The sequence below is a fragment of the Salvelinus alpinus genome, chromosome 29 (genome assembly GCF_045679555.1).
Source record: "Salvelinus alpinus chromosome 29, SLU_Salpinus.1, whole genome shotgun sequence".
Classification (NCBI taxonomy): domain Eukaryota; kingdom Metazoa; phylum Chordata; class Actinopteri; order Salmoniformes; family Salmonidae; genus Salvelinus; species Salvelinus alpinus.
Genome location: NC_092114.1, coordinates 28,569,570 through 28,590,617, shown reverse-complemented (window position 1 = coordinate 28,590,617; position 21,048 = coordinate 28,569,570). Strand labels below are relative to the sequence as shown.

The following is a 21,048-nucleotide window of genomic DNA, read 5'->3' as shown; positions in this document are numbered from 1 at the left end:
TGTCGCTATTAGTGTTTTGCAGAGGAAGACACATTATCTATGCACACAGGTCTGATATGCCCCAGGAAACTAGTGTGCGTGCATGCGTGCGAAATACCTGGGTTCAAATACATTGGAGTATTTATTATGAAATAGTTAATTTTCTTTGAGTATTTTCAAATAATTTGGCCGCAATCAACTAACTCTATTGGAAGTATTTGAAAGTATTGTCAACTGATTTCCAAGTATATTTCCAAATACCTTCCATTGAATAATATATGTCTTTGAAAGTAAATGAAATGACCAAAATTGTATTTTAACCCAGGTCTGGTGTGTGTGTCTGCGTGTGTGCGCACGTGCGAGTGCCTGTGTTTGTGTTTACATCGCACTGATGGATACGACACATTGGTGCTTCTAGGTGTCTCCATTTAATTTAGAAAAAACTATAACCTGGCTCAGGAACAGATATTAGCTACTCAACGTAATTGTGTCCTGCCATCCGACATTTAGATAAAAAATCAACTCCAGGAAGAAAAGTAGTGAGTGTGAGAAGCTGTTCTCTTCCTCTTCCTGTGGTTCACCTGCTGCTACTCTATCCTGTGGCAAATCCTCACGTTGCCTGGGGACAGATTAATGGCTACCACAATAGCTAGAGCCTGTATTGGTTTCATATCTCAGCCTGGATTTTCTCTCTGGCCAACTATGACACTGGCCAGTGCTCTGAAGGACTCCTGGAGTGGCATAGTGGTCCCTCAGGCCCAGAGCACACAGGCTTAATGGACCGCCAATCAATCCTCTGATCCTATAGGATTACACATGAGGACATCATCATCCCTCCCTCTTTCCTCCACCCCCCCCTCCATTACTCTCAGTTGGTTTAAGGCTCACAATTGTTTCTCTCTCACATCATAAAATGCTTCTCGTTTCAGCCATTACCTCAGAGGAGAGGCTGTTTCTAAGCTGTGTGTGCTGTTGATCAGTAGCTTTGTGAACCTGCAGAGCTATGAGTAATAAGGAATGACTCACAGACTACCCACCATTCCTGCAAATCCACACCCTATACTACGATATACAGTGCTATAATTAAGCTTTGTCATAAAAAAATGCTTTGTCATACCCGCGGTATACGGTCTGATATACCATAGTGTTCAGCCAATCATCATTCAGGGCTCGAACCACCCAGTTTATAATGTTGATGGACGGATAATTAGTCAAATGACTTCTAGTCAAAGACTACCCACTATCCATGGATCGATATAAAATAGATAGCTGAAATAGACAGGTGAATGGACCACTTAATCAGTTCTCTGTTACTTCTATGATTTGTGGCTATACCTTCAGAATTGGATGTGATTAGCCTTCAACGCATTCCCAGCATTCTAACAGGGAATCAAATTTTTCTAACAAAGACTGGGTTAAGGAGATGGTGACGTACCTGCTAGTCCACAGGTTTGTGTGCACTCGGACCAGGGTGACCAATCAGATAGCTGGCAGTTGACGGGACACTCCACCACACAGGAAGCGTTCATCTGCCACTTCCTGTCCAGCCCCAGCTGAAAGAGACAAGAAAACAAAAAGAAAAGTACTTTATTTGGCCATTTGTGGAGAATGAGAGATTCTTCTTCTTCCCTGTTTCCAAGTCGCCCAGGCAACACACCAACAGCAACCTGTCTGGACTCTGACGACAGAAGAATCGCTCTCATTATTCACTAATGAGCTTTGGAATGGAAAGAGAAGAACACAGACCTCTTCACAGAACTTGAGGTCGACAGACTTGCCGTCGCTTCGTACACAGTCCAGCATGCGTGTCTTCATGCCACTACCACACACAGCTCTCTCACTCAGCTGGCAGGTGCTCCAATCTGCGTAAAAAACAAAATAGCATAAGAAACGTGAGGTGAAAAAGGAGACTGCCTACCTCCCAAACCCTTTTCCTCTGGAGTGCATCTTAATACAGTGGGGAGAACAAGTATTTGATACACTGCCGATTTTGCAGGTTTTCCTACTTACAAAGCATGTAGAGGTCTGTCATTTTTATCTTAGGTACACTTCAACTGTGAGAGACGGAATCTAAAACAAAAATCCAGAAAATCACATTGTATGATTTTTAAGTAATTAATTTGCATTTTATTGCATGACATAAGTATTTGATCACCTACCAACCAGTAAGAATTCCGGCTCTCACAGACCTGTTAGTTTTTCTTTAAGAAGCCCTCCTGTTCTCCACTCATTACCTGTATTAACTGCACCTGTTTGAACTCGTTACCTGTATAAAAGACACCTGTCCACACACTCAATCAAACAGACTCCAACCTCTCCACAATGGCCAAGACCAGAGAGCTGTGTAAGGACATCAGGGATAAATTGTAGACCTGTACAAGGCTGGGATGGGCTACAGGACAATAGCCAAGCAGCTTGGTGAGAAGGCAACAACTGTTGGCACAATTATTAGAAAATGGAAGAAGTTCAAGATGACGGTCAATCACCCTCGGTCTGGGGCTCCATGCAAGATCTCACCTCGTGGGGCATCAATGATCATGAGGAATGTGAGGGATCAGCCCAGAACTACACGGCAGGACCTGGTCAATGACCTGAAGAGAGCTGGGACCACAGTCTCAAAGAAAACCATTAGTAACACACTACGCCGTCATGGATTAAAATCCTGCAGCGCACGCAAGGTCCCCCTGCTCAAGCCAGCGCATGTCCAGGCCCGTCTGAAGTTTGCCAATGACCATCTGGATGATCCAGAGGAGGAATGGGAGAAAGTCATGTGGTCTGATGAGACAAAAATAGAGCTTTTTGCTCTAAACTCCCCTCGCCGTGTTTGGAGGAATAGAAGGATGAGTACAACCCCAAGAACACCATCCCAACCGTGAAGCATGGAGGTGGAAACATCATTCTTTGGGGATGCTTTTCTGCAAAGGGGACAGGACGACTGCACCGTATTGAGGGGAGGATGGATGGGGCCATGTATCGCGAGATCTTGACCAACAACCTCCTTCCCTCAGTAAGAGCATTGAAGATGGGTCGTGGCTGGGTCTTCCAGCATGACAACGACCCGAAACACACAGCCAGGGCAACTAAGGAGTGGCTCCGTAAGAAGCATCTCAAGGTCCTGGAGTGGCCTAGCCAGTCTCCAGACCTGAACCCAATAGAAAATCTTTGGAGGGAGCCGAAAGTCCGTATTGCCCAGCGACAGCCCCGAAACCTGAAGGATCTGGAGAAGGTCTGTATGGAGGAGTGGGCCAAAATCCCTGCTGCAGTGTGTGCAAACCTGGTCAAGAACTACAGGAAACGTATGATCTCTGTAATTGCAAACTAAGGTTTCTGTACCAAATATTCAGTTCTGCTTTTCTGATGTATCAAATACTTATGTCATGCAATAAAATGCAAATTAATTACTTAAAAATCATACAATGTGATTTTCTGGATTTTTGTTTTAGATTCCTTCTCTCACAGTTGAAGTGTACCTATGATAAAAATTACAGACCTCTACATGCGTTGTAAGTAGGAAAACCTGCAAAATCGGCAGTGTATCAAATACTTGTTCTCCCCACTGTATATATCAAATGCCATGCGGTCTAAATATACTTGATGTAAGATCACATTCAATACTGTATTTACCATCCAGAGCCATATATTTCCATATTGATATACGTCTCTGTTACCATCCATCGCATCCAGTAACCCAGGCTGACATTTGCCTTACCGGTGATGTTATAGGAGTAGTGATAGCAGTTGCTGTTGAGGCTGCAGGGCTCTGTCTCCGTGGTGTTGGGGCACAGCTTTCCCTCTCCAGGTTGACGAACGGGGTATGTTGTCCTCTCCCGAGTGCTGATTTTGTTGCATGGCTTAAATCAGAGAAGAAGTCAATCAATCAATCAAACAGATTAATTTATAAAGCCCTTTCTACATCAGTCGTAGTCACAACATGCTTTTACAATAACCTGGCCTAGACCTAAAGCAAGTCAGCAATTTAATGCGAACCAAATATGGACCCTGTAAAAGTGAATTTACCACTTTCCAACAGCAAATTGAAAAAGGTTTCCCATGAATATATATTTTCCCCTACATTGCCCTCTGTCTATTTTCCCCAACCAACCCCTACAAGATAAATTGGTCTATTCAGGTGTTTTCAGACCATTTCTATTTGGAGTGCTGTCTTCCCCTGCTTATACAGCCACATATTCCATATCCATGATCATTAACTGTCCCAACGGATCCGTGGCAGAGTGCCTGGGAAGGGCAATGGCAAGGCACATGACACGGTTGACCACTCTTCCCACTAGAGGTTCACCACGGGCACACACACACACACACACACGCTCACACTTTCACGCACGTTTCACAGACACACGTTTCCACAGCACTCTCCCATACACACACGCTCCCACACACACACATAGACACACACAGACACACACACACACACACTCACGCACGTTTCACAGACACACGTTTCCACAGCACTCTCCCATACACACACGCTCCCACACACACACACAGATACACACAGACACACACAGACACCGACACAGGTCCCCTCCTTCCACCAGAGATTTTCCAATAATACCTTGGTCACAGCATGCTATTTGGAGCTGCATGAGATCATCTTCCCTGCTGAAAGTCATCCACCCTCTCTCTCTCCCTCCATTCATTTCTAAGGGAAAATCCTAGCTATTCTCCCACCAGAGAATAACACATACTGAATAGCCATCACTTAAATTGGTGCAAGCATTGCCGGAGCACCACACTAAATTGGTGAGAGCCCAGTAGGAACATAACACATACAAAATGGACATCACCTAAATGGGTAAGAGCCTTGCTGGAGAATCACACTTACCAAATGACATCATTCTAAACTGGTGAGAGCCCAACAGGAGAATCACACTTACCAAATGACATCATTCTAAACTGGTGAGAGCCCAACAGGAGAATAACACTTACCAAATGACATCATTCTAAACTGGTGAGAGCCCAACAGGAGAATAACACTTACCAAATGACATCATTCTAAACTGGTGAGAGCCCAACAGGAGAATAACACTTACCAAATGGCATCATTCTAAACTGGTGAGAGCCCAACAGGAGAATAACACTTACCAAATGACATCATTCTAAACTGGTGAGAGCCCAACAGGAGAATAACACTTACCAAATGGCATCATTCTAAACTGGTGAGAGCCCAACAGGAGAATAACACTTACCAAATGGCATCATTCTAAACTGGTGAGAGCCCAACAGGAGAATAACACTTACCAAATGGCATCATTCTAAACTGGTGACAGCCCAACAGGAGAATCACACTTACCAAATGGCATCATTCTAAACTGGTGAGAGCCCAACAGGAGAATAACACTTACCAAATGGCATCATTCTAAACTGGTGAGAGCCCAACAGGAGAATAACACTTACCAAATGACATCATTCTAAACTGGTGAGAGCCCAACAGGAGAATCACACTTACCAAATGGCATCATTCTAAACTGGTGACAGCCCAACAGGAGAATCACACATACCAAATGGCCATCGCTTACAGTTTTTTTTACAATCGCTAGGACCCATTTCTCAATACTTAGGTCACTTTTTCAAAACTCATCACACAGTGAACACAACAGCAGTCTATGTGGGCTAAACTGTGGATCGTTTTTCATTGCTTTGGCACAAAATGCATTCAATGACTACATCTTTCAAATTTCATGAGTTATTTTCTCACTCAGACACAACCACCACCAAAACTCTATGTACCTACAGGCCAATTTGCACATGTTTACATACTCTTTTCAAAACTGTTAAACTTAAGTTCAAAACCTAACATAACACAAAATTGAATAAGACAGCAATTAGCTACATTTATACAGTAATACCGTATTAAAATATATTCCAAATCAAAAAAAATGTATACTATCAAAACAATTAGACCAACCACAGCTGATTCCCATTGTAGCTGAACACCTACCCAGGTGTTCGTCTTTCAATTTCATTACCATCTATACAAAAGGGGACATTTTAGGAATAATGATGTACTGTAATGTAAACATGGACCCAGCCAGAGATAGAGAAGTGGCTGACAGAGGAAGAAGAGTGGCTGGGAGAGGGAGAGGGAGAGGGAGAGGGAGAGGGAGAGGGAGAGGAGTACGTATGTGTGGTAGAAGAAGACAGAGGAAGATCAAGAGCTGTAGTCTCAGATGAGATTAGGGATACTATAATTGATCATGTAATAAATCCTGGTCTATCAATGAGAGAGGCTGGTCTGAGAGTGCAGCCAAATCTGCAACGCTCAACAGTGGCATCTATTGTGAGAAATTTCCGGCAAAACAACAGGTAAGATGTGCATTCTGCAAGGGCATCTGACTGAACTGCTCATTACAGAAGTAAATTGAGCAAAGCCTCCAAACCCACTTATGTGTAATATTGTATTTATGCTTAGGACCCAACGGTTACCTCCCACAGGCAGGAGAGGTAGGATTTTCACTGCTGTGCAGGAAACTGCAATCGTTGATATGGTCATCAGAAACAATGGCATAAAACTCACAGAGATTCGGAACAGTGTTGGCAGACAACATTACATTTGGAAATATTCACAATGTAAGCATAACAACTATTTCTAGAGTCCTGAAACAACATCAAGTCAGGATGAAGCAATTGTACACTGTCCCCTTTGTGAGGAACTCTGAACGAGTCAAGCAACTCAGGAACAAATATGTCCAGGTAAGATGACTATAAAATACACAACTGGTTTTGAACAGAACCGAACAGGGCAGAGGCACACAATGGCATGTTTTTAGGCATAATGTAAACAACTGTAATAGCCTAACTCTTATGTTGCCTTGTGGATATATTTTAGAGAGTCATGGAGATTGAAGCTAGGAAAACACCCCACATATTCATCTTTGTGGATGAGGCTGGTTTCAACTTGGCCAAAACATGGCGGTGAGGAAGGAATGTGATTGGGAAAAGAGCCACAGTGGATGTCCCGGGCCAGAGGGGTGCCAACATCACAATGTGTGCAGAAAAATCCTCTGATGGATTGCTGTTACACAAACCGCTAATTGGGCCATACAACACCGAGCGTCTGATTTCATTCCTGGATGACCTCTATGGAAGGGTTGTGCCAGGTGAGGAAATGGTTGCAGTGAGGTGAAATCGGCCAACGTTTGTAATTGTATGGGACAATGTGGAATTTCACCACTCCCGTGCAGTCACAGAGCGGTATGCAGCCCATCCCAGGATGGTGTCACTTTTCCTCCCACCTTACTCTCCATTCCTCAACCCCATAGAGGAATTATTTTCCTCCTCATGGAGGTGGAAGGTTTATGACCACCATCCACGTGATCAAATGTCCTGGACGCAATGAATGCTGGATGCCTGGACATATCTGCAGAAGATTGCCAGGGATGGACCAGGCATGCCAAAAGATTCTTTCCTCTGTGTATTGCCCAAGATGATGTAAGATGATGTGGATGAGAACCTGGGGCCAAATGCAGAAGACATAGTTGACTAGCATTGCTACTGTATCTGTATCGGTAGATGGTGTATATACATATGATTCTATTTTGGAATCACTCAATGCCAAAAAATGACATAAAACATATTGAAGCATATAGCATCATGTCTGATTCATTCCTGTAACATATACTGCAGTGAATTCTAAACAGTAGAGAGGTGTCATTCTTGTTTTGTAAAGACATTTTACAAAAGAGAACATTGTGTAATGCTACCTGTTGTTAGTATTTTTTTGGTCATTGTTTTATGAGTGACAGTGTGTGCTTGTTAGGTAACAACCTTTGCTAGTGTTATGGAAAAATGAGTTGATTTGACACATGTATGTAGTGTTTTGGTAGTTTTAGTGCATTTTAGATGTGAAATTAACTGCTGTGCCAAGCTGAAAGATGGTTAGGAGAACTGTGTGAAGAGATTTGAAAAATTTAACTAAGTATTGAGAAATTGGTCCTGGCGAATGTAAAAAACTGTAAATTGATGCAAACCCAAAGTGAAAGTTGCTGACAACAGCTCTGCTGTGAATTGAATTTCTGAACATGGGAATATGGCCGAAACAGGTTAAATAGAAAGTGGAGACTTTCTGATTCGCCAGTTATTATATGTTAAGGTGTGAGACAGAGATCCATGGTGAGTAGCATAATACCTCTGGGCATTTCAGGTAATAGTTAACCCTTTAAGCAGTCTACTCTTGCTTTGAGTGTGTTCAGCACCACACCCTTAGAATATAACAAATTAGAATAGTCCTGCATTGGTCCACCTACTGAGATGGACTTTTCTTTGCTCCTAACCAAACCCAGAAAACACAAAATATCAGAAATATTGCAAAGGGATAAAATAGGTGGTAAAACAACAAGGTAGTCAGCATCTGTCCATACCAGTGAGCAGCGGCTCCAGGCCCCCCAGTCAGACAGGACACAGTCCTCAGGGCAGGGCAGCTGGCGGTCTCTGGCCCCTAGAGGCATCTCCTCTGGGTCACACAGGTAATCCTCCACAGGGTCCGACGGCCCATCGATAGTGTTCTGCATACACCTGGAAAGAGGGGGGACGATAGGTTAGCAATACTGATACAATTATCATTGGTTTTTGTAGAGGAGATGAAGGTGAGATGAAGGCAGGAATCACCTTGAATGAATGAAGCTAAGAAAACGTCACAGAACAGGGTTAGTTGGAGAGACTGCCGTGGTCCTTCACTCCACTAGGAGCTTAAATGACTAAGTCAAATAGGCTGTTGTACCTATAAGAGCTGATCGTCCGTACCTGACTTTTCTGGTCTGCACTCCTTCTCCACAGTTCTCCTTCAGGTCCACGTTGCTGACCTTCCAGACACTCCAAGGCTCAGCCACCCACACATACTGACCACAGTCACTGAGACAGGGCACCACCTCATACACCTTGTGAGAGACCACTAGACTGTTAGCCACCCACGGTCACACAACCATTCATCCCGTAGCAAAAATGCACGTATTGTAACACATTTGTATATGATGAAATAGTATAGAGCAGGTTTGTGCTAGCGCAAAACCCATTCATTACATTTACTCCCACACTATTATCCATCCCATGGCAAGAAGAAATACATTGAAAAACACTATAAAAGGCAGTGACAAGTCACTCACCTGAGCCTGTGGACGGGGTCAGTTCATACACCAAGGAAAAGAAGAAAAGAATAGCGTGGAAACAGACAGTGAGTGTTTAAATACAGGATTATTAGAATGCAGTACAGCATGTTCTCTTGTTTCTCTGTAGGAGCATAAAGTTCACAGTTCCTTCCCCTTCCGTAATCTTACAGGTAGCCTAGCAGTTAGAGCGTTGGGCCAGTAACTGAAAGGTATCTGGTTCAAAGTTCTAAGCCGACAACGTGCAAAAATCTGTCGATGTGCTCTTGAGCAAGGCACTTAACCTTCCTTGCTCCTGTAAGCTAAATGACTAAAATGTAAATGTGTACAAGCCCTAACTCAGCTAATGAATAAAACACTGAAAGATGTCCACTCTGGCTTCATTAAAAAATGAACACTGTTATGGTTCCTTTAATCTAATGCATTAAATCATAATCAAAGTATTTTATTTAAACATTAAAACAAGCCAGAGACCTCTACCCTCTACCATGTTCTAGTCTTGCCCAGAAACAACCCTTATCTGTTATCCTCTACCCCCGAGAGACTAGACACTAAGTTTTATCAATTTAAGCAATATGGAAAAATCTGTCCAATCCTCTCAGATCTCTACAAGTGTCTTTGGGGTAAGGGCTAGTGGTTGTTTCTAGACAGGGCCAAGAGTGATGAATGTCCCCCACTCACCTGGTTGACATGGTCCAGTTTGGGGCACGGTCGACCACCGTTGTAAGGCTTCTCCCTCAGCCACTTGGAACGCACTTTGACCCCGCTGCCGCAGGACTTGCTGCATCGTGACCAGTTTGACCACTCACTGAGCTTGCAGTCAGACGGACAGGGGATGATGCAAGCCTCCTCAATATACCCTGAAACCACAGAGACAACTAGGCTTCAGTATAGTTTCATCATCTGACAGTATCTGTATCAGTTTACACAGCTGTTGATGCAGCAAGCTAAATCCAACATTCCTACTGATACGGATGAAAAGCTACAGAGAGGATTATAAAAAACTGAGATGGCAGCGCTGTGCAACAAACAGCATTATTACACTGTTTACTGTAGCTTGGCAAATGCAATGGAACAAGAGGGCAGCAGCCTGTTGTGCGATTTAAAAGACTGTTGTTTTTCTGGGCAAGCCAGTCGGAGAGAGAGAGAGAGCAAGTGAGAGAGAAAGAAACTGAGGCAGAGAGAACGGAGAGAGCAAGAGAAAGAGAGAGAGAGAGAAATGGAGGGAGAGAGAGATGGAGGACGGGAGAGAGAGAGGTCATGATTTTGGGAGTTTTGGCAGGAGTGCTTCTCTCTCGGCTTGTTATTTATTTTTATCTGGGCAAGGGTGGATTACTGAGCCTCATGTGTCCACTGAAAGAGCAGGGAGGTCAGCGGTCTTAGCTGTTTCGAGTGTTATTACTACTGCTACTGGAGCTAGGTCACAAGTTGTGACTCGCAACACAGGAACCTGCAGCAGCGGAAATACATTAACATACTGAGAATTAGGAATTTTAGAGTACATTCTATTTTTCTTAGACTATTTTACATCTGGTAAATGTATGTTTGTGAACTTGCTGAAGTAAGATGAGATCAGAAGAACAAACACAGTGTTGTCTATTTTCCCTCTAGGACATTTAAAAAAAACTAAGACTAACAGCGTTATTAGAGGGATGTTTTTGTTGCCCAAATTGATTACCCCCTAATCTAGTTGTATTTGGGTTACTATTCCTAAAAGACCCACAAAAACAACAATTTGTAAACAACTAGTTAACCAAAATGAAAAGACAAATCAAATCAATCCAATTCCTGAGGAACTGACATGTGTAAGTTACAGACACTCTTATGATACAGTAACGCTACTACAGATACACTGCATATTTTGCTTAGTTTTTTTGTGGTTCTATATAGAGCCATTTTGAAACAAGCTATTGAGCCCTTTTGGTTTTATACAGCACCATTTTTCCCAACAGTATACTGTAGCAGAGAAGCTACTGTAAGACAGACAATCCCTCTATATCGTTAGCGGCCGCCCCACTACTGTCATGCCACTGGCAATAAGAGTCTGCCTATTGGTCACTGCTTCTCAGAACCTGCCATCTCACTCACACTAATACCCGGCCATCACGTCAGAACACACCCATTGATCACTCACTGTCAACCTTTCCAGCCATCCTCATTATTTGTTTTAACATGGATCCATTCTGCCAAGCCCACGTAAAGCAGGGAATTAAATTGTCACTATAGTACCGTTTACAGACAGACGGTATGTTGTCTGTGAAAAAAAACAGGCAATGTTTTTTAGAACCCAATTCATACAGTCCCATTTTTACCACATTCTTGCTGTGGTAAGCCTTTTATATCTCCAGTGCACATGCCGACAATCCATTAAATATACACATCACAAAGAAATCCACTATTAATAGTTTTTAGGCAGGTCCTAAGAAACATACGACTAATAAAATAAAAGAATGGCATATTTTGAGTTTGAACTCAATAGTTATTTTGTTCACTAAACAGACAAGACACGCTTAGGCTACCATGATTACAGTCAACACGCATATATTTTATAGCAGCCTTAGAATATAATGAAATATAACAGAATAAAATACCCCCCAAAAATGTCCCACACAATTTACGCCATGGCAACATGTGGAACCGCTGTCATATAAAAAAGTTATATTTTGAAACAGAGCCCAAGGCAAGCCCATTATTTTTTGATCCACGTTTTATCTCTATCACTTCACTTTGTTACAGAGCAGGCATAGGGTCTTACATTGAGAGTATACCACCCTGCATCCCACTGCTGGCTTGCTACTGAAGCTAAGCAGGGTCAGTCCTGGCTAGTCCCTGGATGGGAGACCAGATGCTGCTGGAAGTGATATTGGAGGGCCAGTAGGAAGCATTATTTTCCTCAGTTATTGGGTACCGTCTTTCAGATAGAACGTTAAAAAGGTGTCCTGACTCCAATGGCACTGATCATAAGAGTAGGGGTGTTAACCCCGGTGTCCTGGCTAAATTACCAATCTGGCCCTTATGTGATCATGGCCACCTAATCATCCCCAGCTTCCAATTGGCTCATTCACTCACCTTCCCCTCCCTTGTAAGTATTGCCTAGGTTGTTGCTGTAAATTAAAATGTGTTTTCAGTCAACTTACATGGTAAAATAAAGGTTAAATCAATAAAATCATGATACCAATAGAACATTTCAGCAATCTATACTTTTAAAAGCAAGCGAGTCTCGTCATCGAGCAAAATAACAGGCCTACACTTGAATGGCTACATTACTGCATGCTACATGTTTCTGATCATGACTAGGTCAGATCACGTAAATAAAAGTTTGGGCTTTGATGTCGGCAACACCTTTCAGATATAGATAAGGTGGAAAAAAGTTGGCAAGATGCTAATGTTGGCCGAAAAACTTCTTGATTTGAAAGGTGTATACAATGGCTTGTGAAATTATTCACCCCCCTTGACATTTTTCCTATTTTGTTGCCGTACAACCTGGAATTAAAATAGTTTTTTGGGGGTTTGTATCATTTGATTTACACAACATGCCTACCACTTTGAAGATGCAAAATATGTTTTATTGTGAAACAAACAAGAAATAAGACAACAAAAACTTGAGCGTGCATAACTATTCAACCCCCGCCCCCGAAGTCAATACTTTGTAGAGCCACCTTTTGCAGGAATAACAGCTGCAAGTCTCTTGGGATATGTCTCTATAAGCTTGTTACATCTAGCCACTGGGATTCTTGCCCATTCTTCAAGGCAAAACTGTGCCAGCTCCTTCAAGATGGATGGGTTCCGCTGGTGGACAGCTATCTTTAAGTCATACCACAGATTCTCAATTGGATTGAGGTCTGGGCTTTGACTAGGCCATTCCAAGACATTTAAATGTTTCCCCTTAAACCACTCGAGTGTTGCATTAGTAGTATACTTAGGGTCATTGCCCTGCTGGAAGGTGAACCTACGTCCCAGTCTCAACTCTCTGGAAGACTGAAACAGGTGTCCCTCAAGAATTTCCCTGTATTTAGCGCCATCCATCATTCCTTCAACTCTGACCAGTTTCCCACTCCCACCAGATGAAAAACATCCCCACAACATGATGCTGCCACCACCATGCCTCACTGTGGGGATGGTGTTCTCGGGGTGATGAGAGGTGTTGGGTTTGAGCCAGACATAGTGTTTTCCTTGATGGCCAAAAAGCTCAATTGTAGTCTCATCTGACCAGAGTACCTTCTTCCAGAAGTTTGGGAAGTTTCCCACATGCCTTTTGGCGAACACCAAACGTGTTTGCTTATTTCTTTCTTGAAGCAATATTTTTTTCTGGCCACTCTTCCGTAAAGCCCAGCTCTGTGGAGTGTACGGCTTAAAGTGGTCCTACGGACAGATACTCCAATCTCCACTGTGGGGCTTTGCAGCTCCTTCAGGGTTATCTTTGGTCTCTTTGTTGCCTCCGATTAATGCCCTCCTTGCCTGAGTTTTGGTGGGTGGCCCTCTCTTGGCAGGTTTGTTGTGGCACCATATTCTTTCCATTTTTTAATAATGGATTTAATGGTGCTCCGTTGAATGTTCAAAGTTTTGGATCTTTTTTTTTTAACCCAACCCTGATCTGTACTTCTCCACAACTTTGTCCCTGAGCTGTTTGGAGAGCTCCTTGATCTTCATGGTGGTGTTGCAGACTCGGGGGCTTTTCAGAACAGGTGTATATATAAAAGATCATGTGACACTTAGATTGCACACAGGTGGACATTATTTAACTAATTATGTGACTTCTGAAGTTAATTGGTTGCACCAGATCTTATTTAGGGGCTACATAGCAAAGAGGGTGAATTCATGCGCGCGCACCACTTTTCCGTTTATAATTTTTTTGCATTTTTTGAAGCAAGCAATTTTTTTTGCATTCACTTCACCAATTTGGACTATTTTGTGTATGTCCATTACATGAAATCCAAATAAAAATCTATTTAAATTACAGGTTGTATTGCAACAAAATAGGAAAAACGCCAAGGGGGAGGAATACTTTTGCAAGGCACTGTAGGTAACCATATACCTTTTAATGTATTTGAATGTTTTTTAATATAACTTATTTTAAATTTTTTGTTTGTAATGATAATACAATAAATTATTATAATTTTTTAAATAATTTAATCCATAGCACGTGTGGGAGCCAACCAGGTAGGTTGATTGTGGTGTTGGAGAAATAGAGCTACAATACCAGTGACTTGTGTATAGCTATAGCACCATCCCTGATCTCCTATGGTTGCTTAAGCTGGGAAAAAAGGCACCGGAATCTTAGTGTGACGTCTAAGGCAGAGTGGTGTTGGAGAGCTACACATACAATAGCAATAGCCAGAGTACAGCAATAGCAATTGCTTGTGACGTCTCATGACAGTTCTACACCATCAACCACACCACAGGCCCCATACTGCAAGTGAAGCTATGATTCACAGGCATGGGTTTATACAGAGAACAAACACTTTGATAAAGCGCTGCGTCTTCCTCGGGTTAACATGGAAGATACGACAGCACTATGATTCCTACATTTCTTCTCTGCATTGGTTGGGTGGCGATCCTGCTGCATATTCCTGAATGCTAATACTTTGGGAAGAAAGCAGATCTGATGTTCTACATCTGCATTGCTTGCTGTTTGGGGTTTTAGGCTGGGTTTCTGTACAGCACTGTGACATCTGCTGGTGTAAAAAGGGCTTTATAAATAAATTAGATTGATTGAAATTTGATTGATGTTCCTCTGACAGATTTGGGCTAGGGGCGGAGCGACTGCATCCTGCATCCTCTCCGTTACCACATTGATTTGTTCTCTATTGAATTTACAATCAAGGGATGCTGAAAAGGACAGTGAGATGAGAGAAACTCTGCACTAACAGTCTGACATCAAATTAGGTCGAACGGAGCCGAATCAATAGAACACGTATGTAAATGATCGAATAATTATTCTCTTGATGGAGAAAACAACGAAACAATGTTCTCTAAATGTATTCAATAAGGGGTTGTAACAAATTGATGAGAATTCCAAAGACCACAACCAAAGTGCTTCCAATTGCATCGTCTTGTATTTCTCTACACTGATCATTGTTGTTTTCTGTAACAGGAAGTGGCCCACTGTGTATGATGATGTCATATCACTGAGCATGCCTTTCATTGGAAATTCAGACACTTTGTATGAATCACAGTGGCTATGTTTAATGCATACAACTTTAAGTGAGTTAATGAGAGATGGTAGAGGTTGACTCACCGTAGCTGTTGCACCATGACAAAGGTAGACTAACCAACATAACATCATCATTCATAGCGAGGTGACTTCCTGCTTATAGACAATAATAGGATGTTGGTGAGACGCCTTTAGGACTCACCGTGGCTGTTGCACCGTGACGTCTCCACCAGCCTGTTGTCCTGGTCGTAACACACCATGGCCTGGTAGCGGTAGCCCTGGCCACACTCCTTGATGTCCCCTTGGACCTTCATGCCCAGCTGGCCCTCCACGCGCCCACCCTCAGGCAGGATGCAGTCCGACCAGTTCCCCACGGGCTGGGCGTTGTACTTGTTACAGGGGCAGTACTGGATCTCACTGAGGGGGTAGACCTGGTTGTTCTTACACTGGTCTTGCTTTTTGCTCTTTCCTGGGAAGAATGAAGGGAGGAAGGGAGGAAAGGCGATCAATAAAAACTGATATGCAGTCGGCCTATGTCTAAATCACAGCTCCGGGCCTGCCGGAGAACAGCACATACCGACTGGTCATCGTTTGAACTGGTGAGAGCCCAGAATAGGGTCATTCCGCATTGGCTGCCAAATGATCTGGCCAGAATTGAAATGAAGTTTTTTAAAAGCCGGTATCCTGGATCCAGATTAAGGAGAGAGATTATCATATATGTTTTTACTTTTTACTTACTTCTTATCTCCACTATCTTGGACCAGGTGAAAACGCAACGTGAACATATTTGTTTGGACCATGTGAAAATATTTGTTTGTTTTGATAAGAGTCACTTCTAGCAACATGAGCTTATCCTGAAGAATCTCAGGGTCCTATAGACTTATCCTATATAATCCTTTAGGCTATAAATTCAACTGACCTCAAGGCATACCATGGAGATTTGTGACACCGGCATCCGACTAAGCGGTGATACTGTCTCACTCGCTCTGGAAACCTAACATCAAAGTCATGTCAAGTACTTAAGTTTCTTTAGGTAGAAAGCTGCTCTTAACAGAGCTACAGGATTAGATGAAATAGGATCTAACCCTCATACTAACCTTAACCATTAAGGGGATGAAAGAAATTCAAATATCTGAGCCTGTATCAGTATTTAGGGATGACCTCTACTGTACTTGCAAGCTGTGGCCAAATACAGACTCCAGTTACATTGTGCCCCTCCAAAGACAAACAGGACTAAGTTAGTTCGTTTACTGTACTTGTACGGCCTACTCCAGTCCACTCACCCACTAGCATCCTCTTGCGGGTCTTGACGCCCACACAGTCCTGTGTACAGGAAGAGAACTTGGACCAGGTGGTTAGCTGGCAGTCGTCCTGGCATGGGAGCTGGCAGGGCTGGGTCAGAGAGGGCATGGAGCTGGCAAACTTCAGACATGCTCCCATGTCCGCTTGACCCCCATCTTGCTTCCGGCATGAGACAGCTATAGAAAGACAGAAAGAAAGACAGAAAGAAAGAAAGAAAGAAAGAAAGAAAGAAAGAAAGAAAGAAAGGAGAATGATGTGGTGGTGGAGGTTGGGATGGTGTAGGGCAGGAAGCTTTGGTACACGTTGGCCACTTTTTATTGCTGGCTCAATCTCATTTGGCTAATGCACTTTGGCTGCATTTGGAGGTAAACACGACAGTCCCATCACATGTGATCAAGACCTGAAAGTGTTTTAAGTGATGATTAACCTACAGTACTGTCACTGTGGGATCTGGAATGACTCATTGCTAGGTGGTGTGACTCACTACATTGTATTCCAAATTGCACCCTATTTCCTGTAGTGATCTAGTCCAAATTAGTGCACAACGTAGGTAATAGGGTTCAATTTCATGCGCACTCTCTGTCTCTGGTTCTCTCAGTTAGAAACGCACATAGAGGTGAGAACAAGGGTAAGTGATGAAACTGAACATAGTGTAATGTCTATTGACTTTCCCACCCAAACAGACCAGATAGCATTGAGTGAGGAGGAGTAAGAGCTCTGTATTGAATTGTCTCTCCACCTGCGTCAATTTCTACACATATACCATTACAGGTAATGGGGCCTAATGTGGAGTGTGAAGACGAAGGTTGAAAAGTGCTCATCATCTGATCAGATAATGGCCTTCTACCATCTTCAAGATGCTAATAGAGGTCTGGTGCAACGAGTGGAAGAAGAACTCTCTGCCTTCAATTCACCGACTGGCGCCATTTTGTAAATTGAAGTCAGATAGATGCATTTTTGCCACGCTATGTGAAGCTCAACACAAAGCAATCCACCGGAATGGACATTTTGTGTTTGAACCTTAATGTAAATAATCCACGCCTGGTACGGCTAGAGGGAAGAGGTTTGGATAGAGGTTATTTAACCTTACATCCTCCTCTGAGTCCCAGTGTAACATCTAGAAGGAGATGAAAGATGCATGCAGCCCAAGGTGTTACTTTGATGCCTCACTCCCCTGTCCCGCGCTCTTTCAGGGAGTCGGACGGATACACGTGATCACATCAACAATCCCACAACTTCATCAGTACCATGCAAGTTAACATGTTAAATCAAGCACAACTCTAATATTTGAAAGTATTTGAAAGACTGTATGAATGCGACCAAGTCTGAACCCTTAGAAGTGTCTGTATCTACCTGTATTCAATAGTTACCAGATTATGGGTAGTCTCTCGTGTCTTTTCTACTATTTCCGGCAGTACAGATTTGAACACTTTGTCCCCAGAATTAAATGGAGTAGCTAGTGCATGCAATATTTTGTTGCTCACCTCTAGCCTGCAGCCCAGGCCCACAGGTCTCCACAGCTCCAGGACTGTCCTGACGCACGGACCAGGGAACCAACTGGCATCGCCGCCACTTGTGTGTCTTCCACCTGCAATACAAGAAACAGAACACAGCTCAGTCATCTTGAGAGTCAAAGTCTTGCTCTACACTCAGAGAAAAAAGGGTTCCAAAGGGTTATTTGGCTGTCCCCATAGGATAACCATTTTTGGTTCAGGTATAACCCTTTTGGGTTTCATTTAAATTCTCTGTGCAAAGAGTTATACATGGAACTCAAAAGGGTTCAACCTAGAACCAATAATGGTTCTTCAAAGGGTTCTCCTATGGGGACAGCTGAATAACCATTTTAGGTTCCAGACAGCACCTTTCTTTCTAAAATAGTAGTTAACTTGACTCCTCTTTAGTCAAGAGAGACTACATAGTGAGTAGAGTGGTTTTGGATGGTGATGGAGCCTTACCTGTATCCCAGACAGACAGACGGCACCTCACAGTCTCTCTCCTGAGCCAACACCTCCGGACAGTCCTGTCCCCCATTGGCCGGCAGCTGGATGATGATGCGTTTCCTGTTCTGTTTCCTTTTCGCGTTGCCGCCTTATAAAAACCAATAGAAAAGCACTTTATTCACACACTGTCAGAATCAATAGACAGAGACAATAACAGCAGCACTCAAGCAACTTCCATTGGGCCTGGAAGTGTAAAATTATTATGATGAATGCCTGTTACGTACTTGAGAAATGCAAATCACAGTTCCTTGAAAAGGTCCTTGTAAAACAAGTGTGTTTTGTTTGCTGTTGACTTTTAGCAGCTGTGTGTCATTAACCTTGCTCAACAATGAAACATAATGAAGGAGCACAGTTGGTTCCCAGCTCTCTCTAGTTTAGTGTTCTACAGCAGATCTGTACTTTCCTGACCAGTTCTGAGAGAAGGTAATGCAAACAGGTATGGGATATTAATTGATATGGGCTTCTCTTATGTGCTAGTGTCCACCCACCTCAGTGAGGTTATATTGTCCTTACTACAGGAAGTCCATATGTGACTCACCACCTGGATTCGGTCTTATTAGAAATTAGATTTTTTTACATTGGCAAAAAGTAGAGACGCAAAGCTACAAAATGGTATAACATACACAGCATTTTTGAGGAACAATAGGAAGGTTTTTGAAAGTTGAAAGTTGATAAACTTGTAAACTCACTTTTGAGAAAAGGGCCTTTGAATGTTTTGGTACCTACTGGAGAGCTCTCCTTTGTCTATGCCCATTCAGCATTGTTCACACCCTCTTATGCCAGCCCAACCCATCTCTTTAAGGATTACATGTGAGGTCATGTGCTAAACAGTGAGAAGTAAAGATTAAGATTAAAAGTGGTGAAAGTAGTAGCCTACAATAAGGAAAAATTCCAGGTAAACAGAAAGTGTCCAGATAAAATTGTTGATAAAAAAAAATGAAATCCATTCAAACGGCTCTCCTATGAAGTCGGGACTTCCGACATACGCCTAGCCAAGCAACAATGCGCGTTCGTTGGTTCCTGTTACGGTTCTGACTTAGCTAATTATTTTCTCAGCTCAAACTGAAACATTTGATGAGGAGAAGAGTAACCATTCCATAAGGGTGCAAGTGTTTTGTTTATCAGATTTGTCGGGCCTGTCGAAACCAGAAAGCAAACACTTAACGACAGACCCACTATTATTTAGCATTCTCTGTTGTAAGGAATTCCTTCAAATGCTTTGAAGCGCGTGCTCTTCTCAAAACCACATGCCATAGGCTACATCTCTTGACATAATTGCATTTTTGCCATAGACAACAAACAATATATGTCTGTACTTGAGTGTGTTGAGAGGATGTACATTGTTTTATATCTGTGTATTCTTGAGAATGTTGAGAAGGCTAGTAGGTACCTGCTTTGCATATGGCAGGGCAGGCGCTCCAGTCGCTGTAGGGGGTGACGCTGCAGTCTCTTTTACATGGCAGGAGGCAGGGCCTGACTGTCTCAGGACGAATACTCTCCGGACACCTGAAATTACATGAAATCACATGATCTAGATCACGTGTCAAACTCATCCCACGGAGGGCCGAGTGTCTGCAGGTTTTTGCTCCTCCCTTGTACTTGATTGATGAATTAAGGTCACTAATTAGTAAGGAACTCCCCTCACCTAGTTGTCTAAGTCTTAATTGAAAGGAAAAAAACTAAAACCAGCAGACTCTAGGCCCTCCATGGAATGAGTTTGACTCCCCTGTGCTAGATGCATATGCACAGACACATGATAGAGCCAAAATAACCATACTGCGCTGTGTTCAGCTGAGGATGGGGTGCTTGTCACGCCCTGACCTTAGTTTTCTATATTTTCTGTGTTATTTTGGTCAGGTCAGGGTGTGACGAGGGTGGGTATGTGTGTTTTTGTCTTGTCTAGGGTTTTTGTTTATCTATGGGGATTTTGTATGTCTAGGTAATGTAGGTTTATGGTGGCCTGAATTGGTTCCCAATCAGAGTCAGCTGTTTATCGTTGTCTCTGATTGGGGATCCTATTTAGGTTGCCATTTTCCATTTAGGTTTTGTGGGTAGTTGTCTATGTGTTGTTGCCTGTCAGCACTCATTTTTGTATAGCTTCGCGGTTCGTTTGTTATTTTGTTAGTTTGTTTAGTGTTCGTTCTTTAAATAAATTAGTATGTACGCATCCCACGCTGCACCTTGGTCTCCTCTCTTTGACGGCCGTGACAGTGCTTGAATGTGTCAAAATCTAAATGTGTCGAGATGTGTGCATATACCGCTTCTGTTAACGAATGCATATTTGTCTGGTCAAAATAATATCACCGCTTCCGGTATATATCAATACGGGTCATTGGTATAAGGAATGCTGCAGGGATTCTCCCAGTATATTGTGAATCATTGGTTTTAGGGCTGCAGATTGAGCCCCTACTGTACATTGCTTTGAATATCATATCCCCCCTGTAACAGTGTTAACTTGTTCATGTTCTAAATGGTAATGAACTCATTAGCATAT

The 21,048-nt window shown here is 42.8% G+C and overlaps 1 protein-coding gene across 1 annotated transcript in view; it reads right to left on the bottom strand.

Annotated features, from left to right (window-relative positions):
- The window catches only part of LOC139559457 (thrombospondin type-1 domain-containing protein 7A-like), a 204,435-nt gene that overhangs the window by 44,041 nt on the left and 139,346 nt on the right, over positions 1-21,048 (bottom strand). Inside the window, exons 9-20 of the mRNA XM_071375505.1 lie at positions 19,945-20,060; positions 18,510-18,642; positions 18,039-18,142; positions 16,536-16,730; positions 15,455-15,721; positions 9,780-9,958; positions 9,099-9,104; positions 8,740-8,873; positions 8,358-8,511; positions 3,689-3,830; positions 1,726-1,841; positions 1,415-1,532 (exon numbers count right to left, since the gene is read on the bottom strand). Coding sequence (XP_071231606.1) covers positions 1,415-1,532; positions 1,726-1,841; positions 3,689-3,830; positions 8,358-8,511; positions 8,740-8,873; positions 9,099-9,104; positions 9,780-9,958; positions 15,455-15,721; positions 16,536-16,730; positions 18,039-18,142; positions 18,510-18,642; positions 19,945-20,060 — 1,664 coding nt within the window. The remainder of the gene's footprint in view (positions 1-1,414; positions 1,533-1,725; positions 1,842-3,688; positions 3,831-8,357; positions 8,512-8,739; positions 8,874-9,098; positions 9,105-9,779; positions 9,959-15,454; positions 15,722-16,535; positions 16,731-18,038; positions 18,143-18,509; positions 18,643-19,944; positions 20,061-21,048) is intronic.